Below are 16697 nucleotides of genomic sequence, written 5' to 3'. Positions count from 1 at the left end.
CAGAGTAGCAAGTCTCGCGAGAACCGAGGCTGCTGAAAGGACTAAGTGCCTTGTTGTTATAGCTCTGGTCTAGGAAGACTGACAGAAACCCATCAAGCCCCTCTGGCTAAAGCGCTCTACGCCCCGCGCATGTCCAGAACAGGTTGGAGGAAACCACGACTCTCGCGAGATACCGCCGGTGGCTCTTAGTAAGTAAGGTTGTGGTGGGATTGATCGTGAGGTCACCTAGTGGCGGAGAAAGGGAACATCACGCGTGCAGAATTAGCCAGCTGGTTTAGGAAGAGCTTTGTTAACTTATTAATTTAGCATTTTATTAGGCATGTAACTAATAGGAATTTACTCGCGGAATACTCAGGAAAAGGAAATAATTTAACCCTAATTTTTTTTTAAGTTTATTTTGAGAGCGTGGGCTCGTGAGCGAGGGAGGGGCAGAGAGAGAGAAAGAGGGAGAGAGAATCCCAGACAGCCTCCGCGCTGTCAGTGCAGAGTCCAGCGCCAGGCTCAAACTGAAGAACAAGGATATCATGACCTGAGCTGAAATCAAGAGTGGGAGGCTTAACCAACTGAGCCACCCAGGCATCCGTAACCCTAAATTTTTTAAGCTGTAAAATAGGGATAATAGTATAGCAACCTCATAGGGTCGTCCTAAGGATTAAATGAGATCATAAACCTAGGCCAGTATCTGATATATATAACTACCCTAAAAGTGGCAGCTCTTATTACAAAGGCAACTTCAGATGATCGGTGATTGTCCCAGAAACCCACAAAAATATCTCATCAGTTTTTCATATATTTCTATTCAATCTATGTGGATTAATAATAAAGTGTTACCATTGATAGGCACTGGTATTAGACAAACTCAGGTTGGATTGAAATCTTCGCTCTCTCATTAGTTTGGGTAATAACCTTGCTGAATCTCAGTATCCTCATCTAAAAAGTGGAGTTAACAATACCTACCTACATAAATTTGGGTGGCAAATTAATTGATACATACCTAAAAACCCAATGAGGTAGAGCTTGTCAAAATGCCATTCCAGCACCCAGGGACTCACTCAGTGTCTACCATTTCTACGATGTAAATCATGCCCCCTAAGGGCATGCATTATACAACCTGCCCATTGGGACAGAGCAACCCTGTCAAAATGTCCCCCAAGACACCCTTGAACATGCAGACTGCATGTCTCACTTAAGGATTCAGAAAATGCAACATCATGCCACTTCCATAATGTCTAAAACCAAAGCCAATAGCCATGAACACAAGAGACTGTCCTCCAACATCGCGTGCACTGGCCAAACCCCCACAATATCACCCAAGCCTCACCAGCCAGGACTCAAGAGTCCCCACAAAGAGGCCATCACCATCCCAGCTGGCAACACTAGAACTAAGAGAGAGGCATGCTATATCTCCCCGCCTTGAGCACCCGAGAATGAACCAACCTTGCTGACACCTTGATTTCTGATTTCCAGCCTCCTGAACTGTGAGAGATTAAATTTCTCTCACTGTAAACCACCCAGTTTGTGGTTTGTTACAGCATCCCTAGGAAACAAAAAAGTTCCCTTTTTAATATAACATTTCCAAACAAAGTTGACCCTGGAAACATTTTTTCTTATACTATCTATTGGTATTTAGGAAACACAGTTTGAGGAACTCTGGCCCAGGAAAAAGAAATTGCCTGCCTCACTCGGTCAGTGGAGCATGTGACACTCGATCACAGGGTGGTGAGTTCAAGCCCCACGTTGGGTGTAGAGAATACTTAAAATAAAATCTTTCTTAAAGGCCGGGGGTTGGGGGGTGGCACCTGGGTGGCTTAGTTCGTTGAGCATCAGACTTCAGCTCAGGTCGCGGTCTCACGGTTCATGGGTTCAAGCCCTGCATCAGGCTTTGCACTGACAGTGTGGAGCCTGCTTCAGATTCTGTGTCTCCCTCTCTCTCTGCTCCTCCCCCCCCCAATAATAAACATTAAAAGTATTTTTTTTAAGAAGTTGGCAGTCCATCCAGCTTACAAAGGAGTAACAGGGATGTTAGCAGGAGGGTTTGTAGGTTGCAGTGTCCCCCATTTCTCCACCTCTCATTCCTTTCTGAGGAACCAGTTCTGACTGGGTTAACTTTGCTTAGCCAAGAAAACAATCGAAATTCTAGTTTCCTCCTTGTCCAGTTTTTACCATCAAATTGTGCAGGAAAAAGGGCTAAAGTTAGGGTCAGAAGCCTGTGACAATACCAAGACATTGGGGGCTGGGGTTATAATCTTCATCATCTCCCCAAATAAGCAGATGGAATTTCAGTAGAAACACTGTGCTGCTTTGCAAATACAATTTCAAGACCTCTAGGCCTGCCCTGTCTATTGGATTGCTACCCCTAAGCCTTTCCCTTCCATTTAGAAACCCTTCAGCTAATGTTGGAAAAAGCTAATGTCTGGGTAGACATGAAATTCCACGCACCCTAAGTGCCGGTAATTCATACCGTAATGCTAACCATGGTTAATCATCTAAGTTGGCTTGGGGATGCCTGGGTGGCTCAATTAACCTTCGGTCTCTTGATTTCTGCTCAGGTCACGATCTCACGATTCGATTCTTTAGTTTGAGCCATGCATCAGGCTCTGTGCCGACAGTGCAAAGCCTGCTTGAGATTCTCTCTCTCCCCTTCTATCTCTGCCCCTCCCCCACCTCAAAATAAACTTTATTTTTTTTAATATGAAATTTATTGTCAAATTGGTTTCCGTACAACACCCAGTGCTCATCCCAACAGGTGCCCTCCTCGATGGCCATCACCCATTTTCCCCTCCCTCCTACCCCCCTAAATAAACTTTAAAAAAACAAATAAACTGGTTTGGGTTTCGCCTACTGATGCTTCTTCATGGTGGACCCAGTTGTAGTTTGTAGTCTTTTTCTCAGGTGCTCATATTCATTATTTCTAGGGAGTCCCCTACGCCCTGGGGTGGCAAAGTGTTCCCAAAGAGGATTTGGGTTTTTTTCTCAGGCCACAGAGTTTCAGAGCTCTCTTTGAGCGTCTATCTTGGTTTGGGATCAATATTCTGATCAGGTTATTTATTATCTAGACTCTGCATCCACATGGCACTGGCTTGAGATTCATATTTCTCACAGGAGCCTTTTTTCTACATTCACGTACCAGTCCCCAGATGCATATACCCAACTACATCCCAAACAATTCCACTCTGTGTGTGTCACAGTTTCCTCAAATTCAACTTCCCAAAATTGAGCTCCCCCTAGATGACTTCCCCAGCATTCTCTGTTTCACCAAATAGCACAGGGCTGCCATGTATGGTTGTGTAAGTAGTTCACTGCACAGGGACAGAAGGGGGCTGAAATCTAGCTGGCACACTGCTTACCAGGCAATGCATCCACACGACTATCTCCCCCAAGAGGGCATCTTTCCCTAAGTGTATAAAGACACCACGTGCTGCCCTGGCAAGGGCACCACCAGCCACCTTGTTGCTACTTGTACTTTTCCCATACCTTCCCCCTACCCATATCCAAGTCTTTTTACCTCCTAGTTAGCCCTCAAATCCATCTCCTTTGTGCGACTTCTGTAAGTTGCCAGATTTAGCAAATAAAAATACAGAACTCCCAGTTAAACTTCAATTTCAAGTAAAAACAAAACAAAACAGAACATATTTTTAGTATAATTATGCCTCATGGGTCCATTCCGTCCTCTCTAAGAGGACCCCGCGTGTTACACCAACCCACACTGTACCCAAACAAAAGAGCACGTTTCTAACCAGATGATCCTAGCCATGCTCACACCATCACCACTAAAAGCTGCCCCCACACCATTTTTATATTTGGTGGAAACCAACACATTTCCTCAGAAAACAAGTCATGGGGTGGGGAGTGGTTCAGTTGGTTGAGCGTCAGACTCTTGATTTTGGCTCAGGTATCGATTTTGGCTCAGGTCATGATGCCAGGGTCGTGGGATCAAGCCCCACATTGGATTCCACACCGAATGTGAAGCCTACTTAAGACTCTCTCACTTTCTCCCTCTGTCCCTCGCCCCCACTCAGTCTTTCTCTCTAAATTAAATTAAATTAGGGGCGCCTGGGTGGCGCAGTCGGTTAAGCGTCCGACTTCAGCCAGGTCACGATCTCGCGGTTCGTGAGTTCGAGCCCCGCGTCAGGCTCTGGGCTGATGGCTCAGAGCCTGGAGCCTGTTTCCGATTCTGTGTCTCCCTCTCTCTCTGCCCCTCCCCCGTTCATGCTCTGTCTCTCTCTGTCCCAAAAATAAATAAATGTTGAAAAAAAAAATTTAAAAAAAAAAATAATAAATTAAATTAAATTAAATTAAATTAAACAAGTCATTGGTATATTTGGCTTCTCTTCGTATATGAGGCTGGGCCTCCTCCCCCATGCACATTAAGAAATGTTTACTTTTCATATTAGTATTTCTTACAAGGTCCGGGTTTCAGAGCCTCAGTGTTGGTTCCTCAAGTCGGTAGTGGCGCCCCCATCTCCAGGGAGGGTTCGGGCCATAACCCTTCCTAGAGTTGCCCAGCATCAGAAAGACACCACATGGGTTCCCACGTCCTTTCCCAGAGCCCACAGGGAACTTGGCCAGTAGACCCCCTGCAAGTGCCCCATCTACATCAGGCCCATTGCTCAGTTTCGGGTCAAGGTATCACTGTGTCCTGATTTTCCAGCCGAGAAAGAAAAGCCTCTCTGTCAGTAGCATGATCTGGAGGAGCTCCAGCACTGATATATTTCAGCAAGAAATCCTATACACAAGGCTTCCATCTGCCCAGCTTTTAAGGATCAAAGGCCCAAGAGCAAAAGGAAACAGTCTAACCAAATTGGGTAGCTCATACCAGAAATGTGGACAATTAATGAGATTATACAGAATATTCATAACCCGTTTGTGGAACTGTAAAAGTTTAACATCCAAATATCTTAACATTTTGATGACTAGGAGTGCAGAGACTATAGAAACAGTCTTGGAATTGTCTTCATTTAGCTTATTTGGACTTGAATGTCACCAGCTGTATAACATAATATTCCCTCCAGTCCACAGAGGCTAGTTTTCATTCTTCCCGGGATCTGAAATTAGAATACCCTGTGTACAATATGAAGTTGTTACTCTACTGAATCTACTTGGAAATGTCATGTACAGGTTGCTTCCATTAAGCTTGAGAGTTTCAGTGATTGAAAGTAGGAGGCGAACACACACACACAGGTACACACATGTGCACCTGCACCCACATGCTTATTTACCAAGGAACCTGCAGTGAGGTGAGGGGGGTTTTCATGCCTTAAAAGGTCCAACATTTTTGTGCCTAGGAAGAAAGGACTGGGACAGCTAGGACACCCACATATTTTTGCCATTTGGCCATTTAGTCTATGCCTTACTCTCCCCGTAAGTTTTGTGAGTTTGAGCCCCGCGTCGGGCTCTGTGCTAACAGCCTAGAGCCTGGAGCCTGCTTGGGATTCCATGTCTCCCTCTCTCTCAGCCCCTCCCCTACTTACTCTCTCTCTCTCTCTCTCTCAAAACTAAACAAACCTAAAAAAAAAAAAAAAAAAAAAGGACTGATATAGACCTCTTTGAAATCTTGAGGCCACTATACATCTTCCAAAACTGTACTCTGGGTGTTTTTCTCAATACCTTTATTATATAGGACTCCTTCCCTCCAAAACACCAGGGTCCCCTCTGAGAGCAGTTTCCTGGTCCACCTAGATACTCCCACCTGGAAATTCCTGCAGAATCCTTTTTTGCATCTATATCGTGTTCTCCATTATCCATCCAACACAGGTGGTTGCCACTGAGTTTTTTATATTTTAAATAATAGAAGCACAGAAGTTCTCTTTTACAGGAGTAGGTGTCTTTGAGAAAATTTGTTGGCAGCCTCTTTTTCTTCCTTTTCTAAATTATTTGGTTTTGTTTGTTTGTTTGTTTATTTATTTATTTATTGCGGATTTTGTCGGGGACAGCGGTGAGCTTTGCGTCCCAGGGGCAAGGGAACCAGCACAGAGGTATGCCGATGCTAACCCAAAGAGTGGCCAGACACAGTTGCTGGCCGTGGCCACCATGTTGTCTTCAAAGGTGATCCAAAGGTGTGTATAAAGACGGCAAGGATGTACTCCGTTCTAAACCCACTTCATTTACTTCACTTATTGGCTACCTCTGGAGACAATGTTTTCACAGAGAAAGAAGTCGTGTCTCGTGTCTCGAACAATTTGGAGTCTCAGCATGGGCCCCAGTTCTCTCTTTGCGCTTTAACGTTTCGCGAGACCAGACCCACAGCCCTCATTAGCCAGCCAGTGGGGTCTCCTTAGTAATGGAGATCGGCTATGAAGATGCTGAGTCACTGGCTTGACTGCCGAGGGTCACAGCCTGAATGTATATGGTTGGCTTTTATTCCTATCTTTTCTTCCAAATATTTGCTTCTCGCCTGATTGATGAAAGGCCCTAAGACTCAATGACTGGCACTCACTGAGCTCTCGTCCTGCTTGGCTGTGTGGTCAAACAAATACAGGAGTGAGGGAGGGAGTTACAGGGGCAATGGTATGAGTCGCCTGTGGCGATCCAGCCTTCACATTTTTCTGACATGTACCACGTGAATAGTAGAGAAAATCTTGAATGGTATTAATGAGAATAGTTTTACCAAACTAAAGCTGACAGCTGCATTTTACCATTGATATGAGGGCATTCTTAGAAAACGAAATTTAACTGACTAAAACTGAAGGTGGACCGTCAGAGAATTGTTATCAATGTTAGGTTCCCCGAACTTGTTATTTTGTATTGCAACTGTTGGCGCATATCCTTGACCTTAGGAGATGCATGTCGAAGTATATAGTATGTAGGAGCATAGGGTGATGATGTCTGCCACTCCTTTTCAAACAATTCTTCAAAATAATAACAGGAGGGGCACCTGGGTGGCTCAGTCGGTTAAGTGGCCGACTTCAGCTCAGGTCACGATCTCGCGGTCTGTGAGTTCGAGCCCCGCGTCGGGCTCTGGGCTGATGGCTCAGAGCCTGGAGCCTGCTTCCGATTCTGTGTCTCCCTCTCTCTCTGCCCCTCCCCCGTTCATGCTCTGTCTCTCTCTGTCTCAAAAATAAATAAAACGTTAAAAAAAAATTTAAAAATAATAACAGGAATGAAAGAGAGAGAAAGAACACACAAATTCTGACAAAGGCTAACCACGGTGAATTCTAAGTGAAGGACATGTAGGTATTTGTTCATTGTATGATCCTCACAACTTTTCTGTAAGTTTGAAGGTTTTCAGAACATAGAGTTAAAAAAAAAAGGCAACGCACAGTGATTACTTATCAAAGTCAAACATTTGACTTAGAGCAATCACACTGACAGAAGCGACCAATTGGAAGAGGCTCTCCAGAGTACAGTCAGTGCATGCTCTGTGGGCCTGTTTCTGCTTAGGATTGTCTCGGCGAATCCAAAGAACCTGTGGATAGAGGCACGGAGTTGTTGAAGGTTGTGCCCCATTACAAGACTAATGGTGCTCAACCAACACACTCAACCAGTGATGCATGGCCATGATAACAGCAGCCCAAGGGACCACGGTGTGGGGCAAAAGATACCATCCACTCTGGGAGAGGCTTTGCCTTCTCTCCTCTCCACTGCGAAGCCTCTCAAAAGCCTGCTTTTCTGGGCTTGCCTCCAGTTTTATACTATTCTTTGAAGGTTCTTTAACCCACCAGCAGGGAATAAACTGTGCACCAAGGGGACCGCTGGGTGCCAATTGTCAAGCTCCTCCACCTCTCTTATCTCGGTCTTCAGCCTGTTGGCCTTCTCCTTCACCCAGAAAGGCAAGCTGCAGGAAGAAAACAACACCTGAGTTTGAGTTTGTCTAAAGCAAAATGCACAGACACGTTCAGTGGATAAGGTACTACATCCTCCGAAGTAAGAAGGCCTCCGATTTAGGAGATCAGTGACAAAACACCATGTGAAGTTGTTCCGCATTTGCCCCTCCCTCCAAACCCAGATCTCTTTTCTGCCCTTCTCTGCCCAGGGAGCTGACCCCTGCAACTTGCATCACCTTGATTCCTCTGTGCCCTCACCTTTGAGCTGGGCTTAGCTAATGGGAGGCACCAGTAAGAGACCAGAAAGCCAGAAGAGAGAGAGGTTGGGGTATTTCTCACCTAGCTTCTCTACTCCCGCTCATCTCCTGAGGCACCTCGGTTCCGGCAGTGAGTGCACTCTCCACTGCCACAACCCCTTCCAGACAGCCCATCTCCACCTCCCCCCACACAGGGGGGACAAGATCACTCTTCCTGCTGCTCAGACACGTGAGTGGTAAGAGCTGCCCACTGGTGGGAGCCCCTGGATGCTTCGCCCTTCCATGTGAGTTCCCTCGACTGGTTCACACATCTGTAAACAGTCCTTTCATTCAGGATTCTTCAGAATCCCATCTGAGCATGCCCTCTGTTTTTCTAACGCTGACAGCCAGCATCCTCCCAAGTCTGTTGGGATTTGAAAGGATGTATGCTGAGCCACACTGTGTATGTTCCAAGAGGTACCAGGAATTGTGACTCCTGGGATGAGTCAGAGAAAGAAGATGAAGAATTTTTTTTTATCTTTTAGCAGCTTTGATTTCCATACATTTAGGGAGAAATGCACCATGATTGGGAAAATGGCCCGATACACCTGCTGGGGATGTGGAAGTTCTTGCAAGAAGGAACAGGGTATTACCACGTAGGTAATAGTTGGGAGTCAAGGGCATCATGTAAAGCTGACAAACCAGTAGGAGAAGCCCAAATAAGACCAGCAGGATGAAGAGCAGTACAGAACGATTCTAGCATAAAGAATCCCTAGAACAAGGGGCGCCTGGGTGGCTCAGTCGGTTAAGCGTCCGACTCTTGACTTCAGGTCAGGTCATGATCTCACAGTTTGTGGGTTTGAGCCCCACATCGGGCTCTGCACTGACAGCACAGATCCTGCTTGGGATTCTCTCTCTCCCTCTCTCGGCACCTCCCCTGCTCACTCTCTCTCTCTCTCAAAATAAATAAATAAGCTTTAAAAGAAAAGAATCTCTCGAACAAAACCACCATGGTAAAAATAATATAGTACACATAATAAATGTAACAAAATATTAGGATAGAATTGAAACAAATCTGTCGAATCATTAATGCAATAGATCTTAATTCACCTATTAAAGACAAAATTTTTCAGATCAGCTCACAAAGCAAAAATCCAACTCTGTGTCTATAAGACAGACCTAAACCAAAGTGCTTTGAAAGTCTAAAAACAAAAGAATGGGAAAGGTATATCAGTAAATGCAAACAAAACAAAGTAAGAGTTGTAATCTTAATATCTGTCAATGTACAATATAAGACAAAGAGCATTAAGTGAGAAAAAGAAGATTTTTTTATTTTAATTCTTATCTAGTTAATATACGATGTTATATTCATTTCAGGTATGCAATACAGTGATTCAGCACTTCCATATTACTCAGTGCTCATCAAGATAAGTATACTCTTGATCCCCTTCACCCATTTCCCCCATCTCCCACCCACCTCCCCTCTGGTAACCATCAATTTGTTCTTTATAGTTTAAAGTCTGGTTTCGGTTTGTCTAATAAGATATTTTTATACTGTTAATGGCTATACTTAACAATATAGATAGAAATACATTAATATTAGCACACAATTAACACACCCATTTTCAGTCCTAGCTAGGTCAAATGAACAATTTTAATCAAAAAGATAAATCTTCTGGGGGCGCCTGGGTGGCTCAGTTGGTTAAGCATCCGACTTCGGCTCAGGTCATGATCTCACGGTCCGTGAGTTCGAGCCCCGCATCGGGCTCTGGGCTGACAGCTCGGAGCCTGGAGCCTGCTTCACGTTCTGTGTCTCCCTCTCTCTCTGCCCCTCCCCCTCTCATGTTCTGTCTCTCTCTGTCTCAAAAATAAACAAACATTACAAAAAAATTTTTGTTAAAAAAAAGATAAATCTTCTGGGTATGTATCTAACTTTGCAGCCTGATGAAATAGATACACCTTCAAATGCATAGAGAGACAGTCCCCATGTTGAGCATGTATTCAGTCACAATGAAAAGTTGGCAAGTTCCATAAAATAAAAATAATAAAAATAATATCTTCTGATCATTGGGTGATAAAAGTAAAAATGAATTGCAAAATAAAAATCCAAAAGCTCTTCCACCTGGAAATTTTAAGTCTATTAAGTAATTCTTTAGTCAAAAGGAAAAGACCAACACAGAATTCTTTTTAAAAGTAAGGATAATCTACACTTCAAAATTTGTAAAATAAAAGGAGAGCAGTGGTCAGAGGTGCTTTTGTAGCCTTTAATATATATAGTAAGGAATTTAAAAATGAATTAAACATCCCATTCAAAAAATTTAAAACGTGGGAGCACCTGGGTGGCTCAGTTGGTTAGGCATCCAACTTCCGCTCAGGTCATGATTTCATAGTTCATGGGTTCGAGCCCTGCATCAGGATCTCTATCAGTGCAGCGCCTACTTTGAATCCTCTGTCCCCCTCTCTCTCTGCCTTTCTCTCTCTCTCTCTCTCTCTCTCTCTCTCTCTCTCAAAATAAATAAACTTAAATACATAAATAGGGGCGCCTGGGTGGCTCAGTCAGTTAAGCGTCAGACTCCTGGTTTTGACTCAGGTCATGATTTCACAGTTTGTGAGTTTGAGCCCCACGTGAGTTTGACCTTTGCCATCAGGCTCTACGCTGATAGTGCGGAGACTGCTTGGGATGTTCTCTGTCCTCTCCCTCTCTCTACCCCTCCCTCAGTCATGCTCACTCTCTTTCTCTCTCTCTCTCAAAATAAATAATAAAAATAACTAATATACAAGTGATGAGTTTACTTATGGGGCTCCTAGATGGCTCAGTCAGTAGAGCATGTGATTCTTGACCTCAGAATGAGATCTCAGAGTGAGTTTGAGCCCCACATAGGGTGTAGAGATTACTTTTTTAAAAAATGGAAAAAGAACAAAAATAGTAGAAAGAAGAAAATAATAACAATAGAAGCAAAGATTGATGCTTTAAAAACAGAGAAAGAGACAGTATGAAAAGAGAATACAATTTTTAAAGCTGCTTTTTAAAAATAACAAATACACAAACCACCATCTAACCTAATGAAGAAAAGGGGGAATAAAGCACCAACACACAAAATTAACGATAAGGGAGAAACAAGTGAAAGAAGACAGGAAATTGTTTGGAACAATTCTATGCAAATAAATTTGAAAACCTAAAAGAAATGGATAGCATTCTGGAAAAATTAAACATTACTCATAAGAAAGATTAAGTTTGAACATATGTTGAGGTATGTTCCCACTGTACCCAATTCGTTGAGAGTTTTTATATCACGAAACGATGGTGAATTTTACCAAATGCTTTTTCTGCGTCTGTTGAGATGATCATGATTGTTTATCCTTCATTCCATTAATGTGGTAGATCGCATTCATTGATCTGCGGATGTTGGACCATCTTGCATCCCTGGAATAAACCCACTTGCTCATGATGTATGATCTTTTTAATGTAATGTTTAATTTGTTTTGCTGATAGTTGAGGATTTTTGCACCTATATTCATCAGGGATACTGGCTTGTAATCATGTTTTCTGGCAGTGTCCTTGTCTAGTTTTGGTATCAGGGTAATGCAGACCTCATAAAATGAGTTTGGAAGTATTCCCTCCTCTTCTACTTTTTTGGAAGTTTGGGAAGGAACGAAATTAGTTTCTTCTTTAAATGTTTGATAGAATTCACCAGTGAAACCATTTGGTTTCAAGTTGGGCTCAAGTTAACAGATTTCTGATTACTGATTCTGTCTCCTTACAAGTCATTGGTCTGTCCAGATTTATTTCTTCAAAGGGGCACCTGGGTGGCTCAGTCGGTTAGCATCCAACTTCGGCTCACGTCATGATCTCATGGTTCATGAGTTTGAGCCCCGCATTGGGCTCTGTGCTGACAACTCAGAGCCTGGAGCCTGCTTCGGATTCTGTGTCTCCCTCTCTCTCTGCCCCTCCCCCACTTGCGCTCTGTCTCTGTCTCTCTCTCTCAAAAATAAATGAACATTAAAAAAAAAATCAATAAATAAAAAAGATTTATTTCTCCATGATTCAGTCTTGTTAAGTTGTATGTTTCTAGGAATGCACCCGGTTTTTATAGGTTGTCCAATTTGTTTGGTGGATAATTGTTCATAGCAGTCTCCTAAATCCTTTATATTTCTGGGATATCAGTTGTAATGTCTCCTTTTTCACTTAATGTTATTTGAGCCCTGTCCCTTTTTTCTTTGGTTAGTGTAGCTAAAGGTTTATCTATTTGGTTTATCTTAAAAAAAAAAATAATAACAGCTCTTCATTTCATTGATTTTTTTCTATTACCTTTTTAGTCTCTATTTCATTTATTTCCCCTCAGGTTTTTGTTATTTCCTTCCTTCTACTCACCTTGAGCTTAGTTTGTTCTTCTTTTTCTAGTTCCTTGAGGTGTAAAGTTAGGCTGTTCATTTGATATCTTTCTTTTTTCTTAATGTAGGCATTTACTACTCTAAACTTCTCTTTTTGATCTGTTTTCGCTGCATGCGTGGTTTTGGGGTGCTGTATTTCCACTTTCACTTGCCTCGAAGTGTTGTTTTTTTTTTTTTAATGTTCCTTTTTTGATTTCTCCTTTGACCCATTGGTTACTCAGGAGCATGCTGTTTAATCTTCATATATTTGCACAGTTTCCAGGTTTCCTCTTGCAAACGTTTTCTATTTTCACACCATGTGGTCACAAAAGATACTTGATAGGATTTCAGTCTTCTTAAATGTATAGACTTGTTTTGTGCCCTGGCAATTACTTTTATTTTAAATATTTTAGAATAGCATTTACCAAAAGTGTGCAGTACACAAGGTACCTTGGTGGCTTGGTCAGTTAAGCATCCAACTCTTGATCTCAGCTCAAGTCTTGATCTCAGAGTCATGAATTCAAACCCCACATTGGGCTCCACACCCAGCGTGGAGCCTACTTTTAAAAAAGAAAAAAAGTATACAGGGGTGCCTGGGTGGCTCAGTCAGTTAAGTGTCCAACTTCGGCTCAGGTCACGGTCTCGAGGTTCATGGGTTCGAGCCCCTCATCTGGCTCTGTGCTGACAGCTCAGAGCCTGGAGCCTGCTTCGGATTCTGTCTCCCTCGCTCTCTGCCCCTCCCCAACTCACGCTCTGTCTCTCTCAAAAATAAACATTAAAAAAAAAAGTTTTTATGTATACACTACAGACATGAGAGGCCCTAATTATCTGCTTCATGTAATAACGCCGTATAATGAAGGTATTAAGGCTCCCAAGTTTGGAATAAAAGGCTTTTTATTTCCACTGAGCTCCAGGGTTTGGTTTCCCAGCTGGACTCCAGTGGGTCAGACTGTGGGTCACTTGCCCACTCTATCTATGTTTATATGAAACTGTTTTGTATTAGAAAGCGAAATTTTTTATACTGACACATATCTTTTTCTAGGTCTAAACCCTCCTTGGGCAACTAGATGAGGTTCAGAAAGGACCTGAACTTAAAGTATGACATCAGAGGAATGATACTTCCCTCTAGTGCGAGAATATTCTGACAGCTTTTTCTCTGCCTCTTCAAACTCTAACCATCCTCCCTGGCTGGACTCATTTAAGCCTGTCCTTCTTTTCTGACAACTCTTAGGTTTTAAAAATCAGGGACCCTGCCTTTTTTCTCCGTATAAACGTCCATTAGTGCATACCACAACACATGGCATCCAGTGGGCTGTCCATCATATGGGGTGAAGACGTGGACAGCCCAGCTGATAGACTGCACAGCACTTGCCCTCCAAGTGTCTCACTAAAAACGCTCCATACAAACTGCCCCACCCACCAGCTCAGATTCTAAAGGTCCTTCTGTGTTGGGTGTCTATGAGTTCATCCATAGGAGAAAATAATAAATAACTGATAACTTAATAAAACTTGGATAATATAAAACACGGTGAGAGAACTCACATAGGAATTTGTGGAAGAGGCTCAAGTGGAATAAATGTATCAAATTTCTTTTCATACGGCACTCTGAAAAACAGAAAAGGCAACCATAAAATTGGTATGGCATCTACAGCAGAGAGATCGATAGAAACATCTTTGTGTTCAAGAAGATGTCTTGGGACCCCTGGGTGGCCTGGTTGGTTGGGCGTCCGACTTCGGCTCAGGTCATGATCTCGCAGTTCGTGAATTCGAGCCCCGCGTCAGGCTCTGTGCTGACAGCTCGGAGCCTGGAGCCTGCCTCGGATTCTGTGTCTCCTTCTCCCTCTGCCCCTCCCCCCCTTGTGCTCTGTCTCTTCCTATCTATCAAAAATAAATAAATGTAAAAAAAAATTTTTTTTTAAAGAAGAATATGTCTTATTTTCTGGTTTAATGGCCACCTATGGGCTTCACAACTATAAAGGTCATAATTCTTATTGTAATTTTTATTAAACGTCAGTAAACCAAACATAATTGATTTTTTAAAATATTAATATAATACACCAACTTTTTTTCTTTTAACTTAATGATCCTCTTCTGAATCGCTTTGGCCTAAGTTTAGTTCCAAGTGTACATCAATCCAAACAGTAAACACTAATAATCTGATTCAGTATGAAACCGAAAAGTCCTCAGATTTGTGGTAACAACAATAGTGACAAAATTAACAACCACCTTTTTGTAGTCAAGATCCTGTGTATAAGTTCAATTGCACACGTACACGTGTGTAGACACTAAGGAACTAGAGATTAACTTTTTAAGGAATTTTCAGCAACCATGTTTTGTTGGAATCTACTCCTTATGAAATATAACATATATAGTACAGAGAGCTACAATTCCTTTATAATTAACTAACCCTGCTATTCACATACACTTACATTGAGAAATTCACTGGTGGGAGAGTTGAGCCTGCTTTGTGGAAGCCTTTACTCTGTTCTGGGTACATATATGGGTTATCTCCTGGAGTTAACTTTGGTATTCCATTCCTAGGATCAATATCTGTGAAATATTTAAAAACAAGATCATAAAAGGGACTGAAGGTGATCTACAGATAATGCTCTATCCATATGACAATGGAAACAGGATAATTTCATGTTTTATTATGAAGTACATAGAGGCTTCCTAAAGTTCTGTTCGTGATCATCTTGCCTGGAGAATATGAAGATGAAAGTGTGCTTGAGAAACACTGTGTTTGGGACATTGTTCCAGAAAGTGTCCCGATTACCCCCACCCCCGGAAAGAACAGTAGCTTAGGTGCAGGCAGGATGTTTTGGTTTAAAATGAGGGGCACTTGGGTGGTTCAGTTGGTTAAGTGTCCGACTCTTGATTTCAGCTCACGGTTCATGAGAAGGAGCCCCACATTGGGCTCTGTGCTGGGCTTGGAGCCTGCTTGGGATTCTCTCTCTCTCTCTCTCTCTCTCTCTCAAAATAAATAAATAAACATTAAAAAAAATAACTACAGTTGACCCTTAAACAAAAATAAATATATAGATAGATAGCGAGATAGATAATATAAGAAGTGAATCAAAGGTATCTGCAAAGGAAGAGCAAGAACTCTGCTTAAAATTTGAGCATTGGTGTACTTTGAATCCTTGTGCCCTATGAATCTTAAGGAGCAACTATAATTGGGCTCTGCCTCTCTGACTAGATCTCAGAAGGGAATTAGCTAATGAGGAAGAGCTACAGAAGAGAAAAATCAGTTTCAGGTCAATTTCCCTATAACCATAGACAACATTTTGTTCTTCTTCCATGACAACAAATTAGGCCTTTAAGGAACTCCACCAATGGCCTGATCATAGCTGATCATCAGAGTTAACTCTTAATGAAATACATTTTGATTGGATTTTTTCTATAATAAATGTGTTGAATTTCAGTTCATAATGGAAGCTGACTGGCAGTCATAAACGCTGCCTCTCCGTCTTGTCCAAGAAGTAACGAGGGAGAAGAGAATAACAAAGAAATGTCCAGTGCCAAGCTTAAAAATATTAAATGCTGCAAGAGATCAAGGAAGAGAAAAAATGGAAAAGAGACCATTGTATTTGAGGTTTAAGGAAGTCACTGCACATTACCCAAGAACTAGTCACACTAAAACGAATCGAGCCTGTATATCCAACTATAAGTGTACAAGAAATACACAGGACAGAGAAACCTGTTAAATGGTACCAAGGGATGTAATCAGCAAAATCCTGACTGTGGCAAACTTTATAGGATAAATAACCTAGTTTCTTCACCAAATAAATTGCAAGAAAAAAAGAGGAAGAAGACCTATATATTAAAAAGAGATTTTAAAGACATTTTAATTAATTGTTAAGCGTGGACCTTTTTTGGACCCTGATTCAAACTCTAAATATTTTTAAATTGTGGCATTTGTGAGGCAATTGACTATTTGAACACTGACAATATTTGGTGATATTAAGGAATTATTGTTAGTTTTTTTAAGATATGAAAATGGTATTGTGGCCATTTAATAAAAATAATCCTTGTCTATTAGAGGTATACACAAAAACATATATGGATGTAATTATCTGATGTCTGGAACTTGCTTTAAAATAATCCTTGGGGGAGGGGGATAAAAATTAAATAAGATTAGCCACATGTGATAATTGTCGAAACTAAGTGATGGGTACATCAGGAAACAGTATGGTCTTCTCTCTACTTTGGCAAATGTTTGAAAATGTCCCCCATAAAAAGTTTTTCTTTGTAATAAAGGTGGAATTGGAGTTACCTGTGGAGTTGGGGGAGGAAAGATGTCATATTCAGGGAGGGGCCTATCAGT

At 42.0% G+C, this 16697-nt stretch overlaps 1 protein-coding gene across 4 annotated transcripts in view; it reads right to left on the bottom strand.

Annotated features, from left to right (window-relative positions):
* Nucleotides 1-4572: 4572 nt before the first annotated feature.
* Nucleotides 4573-16697, bottom strand: part of SPATS1 (spermatogenesis associated serine rich 1) — a 28705-nt gene continuing 16580 nt past the window's right edge. For 3 of the 4 annotated variants that reach the window (XM_030315625.1, XM_030315623.1, XM_032593172.1), the window contains 3 exons: nucleotides 14800-14920; nucleotides 13913-13975; nucleotides 7091-7774 (listed from right to left, as the gene is read on the bottom strand). In XM_030315625.1, the coding sequence (XP_030171485.1) occupies nucleotides 7627-7774; nucleotides 13913-13975; nucleotides 14800-14920 (332 nt within the window). In that variant the 3' untranslated portion in view covers nucleotides 7091-7626. Of the gene's footprint in view, nucleotides 5046-7090; nucleotides 7775-13912; nucleotides 13976-14799; nucleotides 14921-16697 lie in introns of those variants that run through there. The other variant, XM_030315624.1, reaches the window with a different exon arrangement.

This window comes from Lynx canadensis, chromosome B2 (assembly GCF_007474595.2).
Source record: "Lynx canadensis isolate LIC74 chromosome B2, mLynCan4.pri.v2, whole genome shotgun sequence".
NCBI lineage: Eukaryota > Metazoa > Chordata > Mammalia > Carnivora > Felidae > Lynx > Lynx canadensis.
This window is presented reverse-complemented; position numbering and strand designations above follow the sequence as displayed.